Raw genomic sequence first — 3,868 nt, forward strand, 5'->3', positions numbered from 1 at the left:
ATTCTTAATAGATCAATCGGAAAATCTGAAAAATACATAATCTTGTTAATCTTGGTATTTCCTGAAAAGTTCAATGATGATAAATTCATAGAAGTTGATTGGAAAGGAAGATAAACCTCATTTTCTATGAGCTTAAACGAAAGTCAAATAAAACCCCCCTGATATAATTTTATAAACATAGACTTTGTATTGATTTATTCCAAGAACTATCTCTTCAAAGCCTCAATGATCGATCAAAATCTTTAAATTTCCTATACTTCTAATTCAGACAAAGTCGTTCAAAATTATATAGATAAGACAATTATCACCCAAATTATCAAGCAGTCCAAAAAAATAAACCGTATAAAAGGCGTTAAGATTCTTACAAAACACAATTATTATTTTTGGAATACAAAAATGAAAACATTAGGAGCTCTACTACTTTTAAGTGTAACTTTAAGTAAGTTTTAATTAAAAACAAAAAACATTAAGACTAATTTTAAAATAAAATTTTAATATTATTTTAGTTGTTGCACTTCCCATTGAAGAAAATAACGAAGTATCGGAGGATGGATATTTTGTTCCACAACTCGATTGGTCCTTGAAATGGATGTCAGCAGAGGAAATTAAAAAGGAACAACGTAAAACAAAAGCGAGAAATTGGTTCAATGACAGACCTGTTGATTTTCACTTATACACTCGGAAGAATCCTAAAAAGTCTCAGAAAATATCTGCTGACGATAAAAAGAGTTTGAAGAAATCGAATTTCAATAATAACCATCCCACAAGGTAAGCAAAAAGTTAGATTTCAAAACTTATCCGGTTTTTGGAACCATTTCCCTTTACACTAAGAAACCAAGTGCCTTTGTAAAGCCTTATTTTCTCAAAGTTTATGAATAATCTGAACTATTTTAATATTTCATTTGATATTTGCTTTACAGAATCATCATCCACGGCTGGCAAAACAGCCACCAATCAGAACTTAACGTCGTTATCCGTGAAGCTTTATTACAAGTCATGGACTGCAATGTGATCTCTGTGGACTGGAGTCGAAAGTTTAACTACTTCACCTTAAACTACTTAAGCGCCACCTATATGGTTCCCAAAGTTGGTGTCAAAGTTGCCAAATTCATTGATTTCTTAGTTGACGAAGGCGAAATGTCATTGGATGATCTTCATGTCATCGGGCACAGTTTAGGTGCTCATGTGTCAGGTATAGCTGGCAAAAATGTCCGTACCGGAGAAGTTCATACAATTATAGGCTTAGATCCGGCGGGGCCACTCTATGAAGATGCTAAGAACGAAGAACGTCTGACCAAAGATGACGCTCGATATGTTGAAGTGATTCACACCAATGGCGGTACACTGGGCTTTCTGGAACCAATCGGAAATGCTGATTTCTATGCAAATGGAGGCCAAGTACAGCCAGGATGTTTTAAAATTGATGTTGTTGGATTATGTGCCCATTTGAGGTCATATTGGTATTATGCTGAATCAATAATTGAAAATAGTTTTAAGAGTGCGAAGTGTCAAGGTTATACATCGGCCATTTTGAACACTTGCCATGATGTAATTGATGAAGTCCGATTGGGAGGTGCAGATAATTATGAATTAGCTAGTGGAGAATATTACACGCCTGTTAATGAAGTACCACCTTATGGAAGAGGGGATAAATTTAATATGGTTTAAAATTAATAAACACATGTTATTGTATTGCATAGAATTTTGTATTTTTATTATATCCCCAGTGATTAAATTATAGGGAGCTTATATAGGGTCACTATGGCGTATACGGATTTTGTTTGTTTGTAAAATCTTATAATGCAACTTATCTCTATTTTAGAATAGTTAATCAGACGAGTTGAACTTTGCTGACTTTCTTTGACTTTTCAAATAGTTAAATTGCCCATGAACAAAGTTTTTTCTTCCTAAAACATTTACGCACATAAAAATCTTAAAACTTTATAGCAGTTGCGCTGAATCACTTTCATTTACCTCATGAATTGTCTAAAAGAACATCGAGAAGAAATTTGTGTTACGTTCCTAAAATTCTTTAAAAAATACATAAACATTGCTGGAATTATTGAATTATGGTTATGTCCTGAACAGCCATCTTAAAAAAGTTATTGGCGATGCGATAATAGAACTCAAGATATAAGGTTTTTAAGCGGCTTTGTTTTGGAGACTTTTCTGTTTACCTAATATGTATTTTGTTTGTTATTTTAAATTTAAAACTCTCTAAGAAGAGAGCTGATTTGGTTAGTTAAAAAAGCTTATATCTTGATTACTATTTGTCGTATCACCGAGATTGAAGTATTGAGGAAATGAAATGAAAATGGGGGAAATGACAGAGCATCATTCCTTATTATCAGAATGAGAATTTTTGCTTACTTAGCTTACTCACATTTATTGGAAAACTCACGTTTTTAAACCCCCCGAAACCCATATAAAGCGTCGATTTAAAGCTGCAGACTTTCGAATTCGTTATTAGAACGCACAAGGCTATACAAATGCATACTCACATTTTGGTAATACCTCATCTCCCAAAATTTGCTGTGGGCTCTCGGTCAATTAAGATTTATTGCTCAGATCGTAATATTGATTAAAAATTGAATCTCCTTGTTTGTCCGTTACAAGGTGGCACTTTTTGCAAAAATATCAATTTAAAAAAAATGCATTTGAAATAAAAAAAAAATTTTATTGCAAGAAAAAATATTTGCATTGAAAAAAAAAAATATTTAGGTATTGCCAATAAAAATATTTTGCATTAATAAAAATGTAATTGCAAATGAAAACAAAAATTGCATTGAAAAATAAAATTTATTAAAAAAAAAATTTAATGCAAAATGTATGCATTAAATATTTTTTTAATACTCGTTGAATTTCTTAAAATTTTGGCTATTGGACAAAACATAAACTTTTTCTACTATAATATTGAAGATAATAAAAGATAAAAAGTCAAATTTGTAAGAAATTCTCAAGTATACAAAAAATACTAAATGCATACCTACCTACATTTTGCATTAAATTTTTTTACTTGCGATATATAGGGCAAGTTTAGGATTCGTAAAAAAAATCGAACTCGAAATAACAATTTTACATGACATTACGATGATGGAGAATGCCAAAAAAGTGGTCTGGGAATTCTGTCTGTCTGTCTGTCTGTCTGTCTGTCTGTCCGTCTGTATGCACCTCGAGCTAGAGCCTAAACGACTAGAGCGATTCTCTTCAAACTTGGTAGTTACCAATCTTAGGCGATTCCCTAGAGGAAAAATTTAAATTTTTTTTAGAACCAAAACTAACGGTAGGTACCTGTCATATAACAGAAATAGAAAAGTTAATTTTTATCAAAAACGGCTCTAACGATTTTGATTAAAATTTTTATGTGTAGTATTACACATAAGAACCAACTTTTGAAATAAAAAAAATATTTTTTGGACCATTATTAACTATAAATTAAAACTAACCTGATTTCAACGAAAATTTTTGCACAAAAGCATTTTAGTAAAGGTTAAATTAAAATTTTAAAAAAAATTTCAAAAAACACATTTTTGGATTTTTAAAAAATATTTCAAAATTTTTTTTTGAAAAATCAACTTTTTGAAAACGGGTTAGTGAAAAATTTTGAAATTTCGTTTTTATGTGTAAATTAATTATTTCTTAAAAATGGCATACCAACTTTATTTTTGAAAAATGTTGGAAAATTTTTATATATGAAAAACTATTTTTTTGAAAAAACGGCTCTAACGATTTTTGAAATTTTTTTTTTCTAAAAATTCCTTTTTATACAAGAAATAAAATGGCATACTTGGTTTTTTGTAAAAGATCAATTAAAACGGTGTTTAATTAGTTTTAAAAACAGATTTTACTTCTTTTTTTAATTTCTTGA

General features: G+C 30.1%; 1 protein-coding gene across 1 annotated transcript; it reads left to right on the forward strand.

Moving 5' to 3' along the window:
* The first annotated feature begins 361 nt into the window (after nucleotides 1–361).
* On the forward strand, nucleotides 362–1,702 carry LOC129921515 (pancreatic lipase-related protein 2-like). Its single transcript, XM_056003377.1, has 3 exons — nucleotides 362–439; nucleotides 507–768; nucleotides 921–1,702. The coding sequence occupies exons 1-3, from the start codon at nucleotides 397–399 to the stop codon at nucleotides 1,666–1,668; spliced, it is 1,053 nt and encodes a 350-aa protein (XP_055859352.1). The 5' UTR covers nucleotides 362–396; the 3' UTR covers nucleotides 1,669–1,702.
* The last annotated feature ends 2,166 nt before the right edge of the window (nucleotides 1,703–3,868 follow it).

This window comes from Episyrphus balteatus, chromosome 1, assembly GCF_945859705.1.
Source record: "Episyrphus balteatus chromosome 1, idEpiBalt1.1, whole genome shotgun sequence".
NCBI lineage: Eukaryota > Metazoa > Arthropoda > Insecta > Diptera > Syrphidae > Episyrphus > Episyrphus balteatus.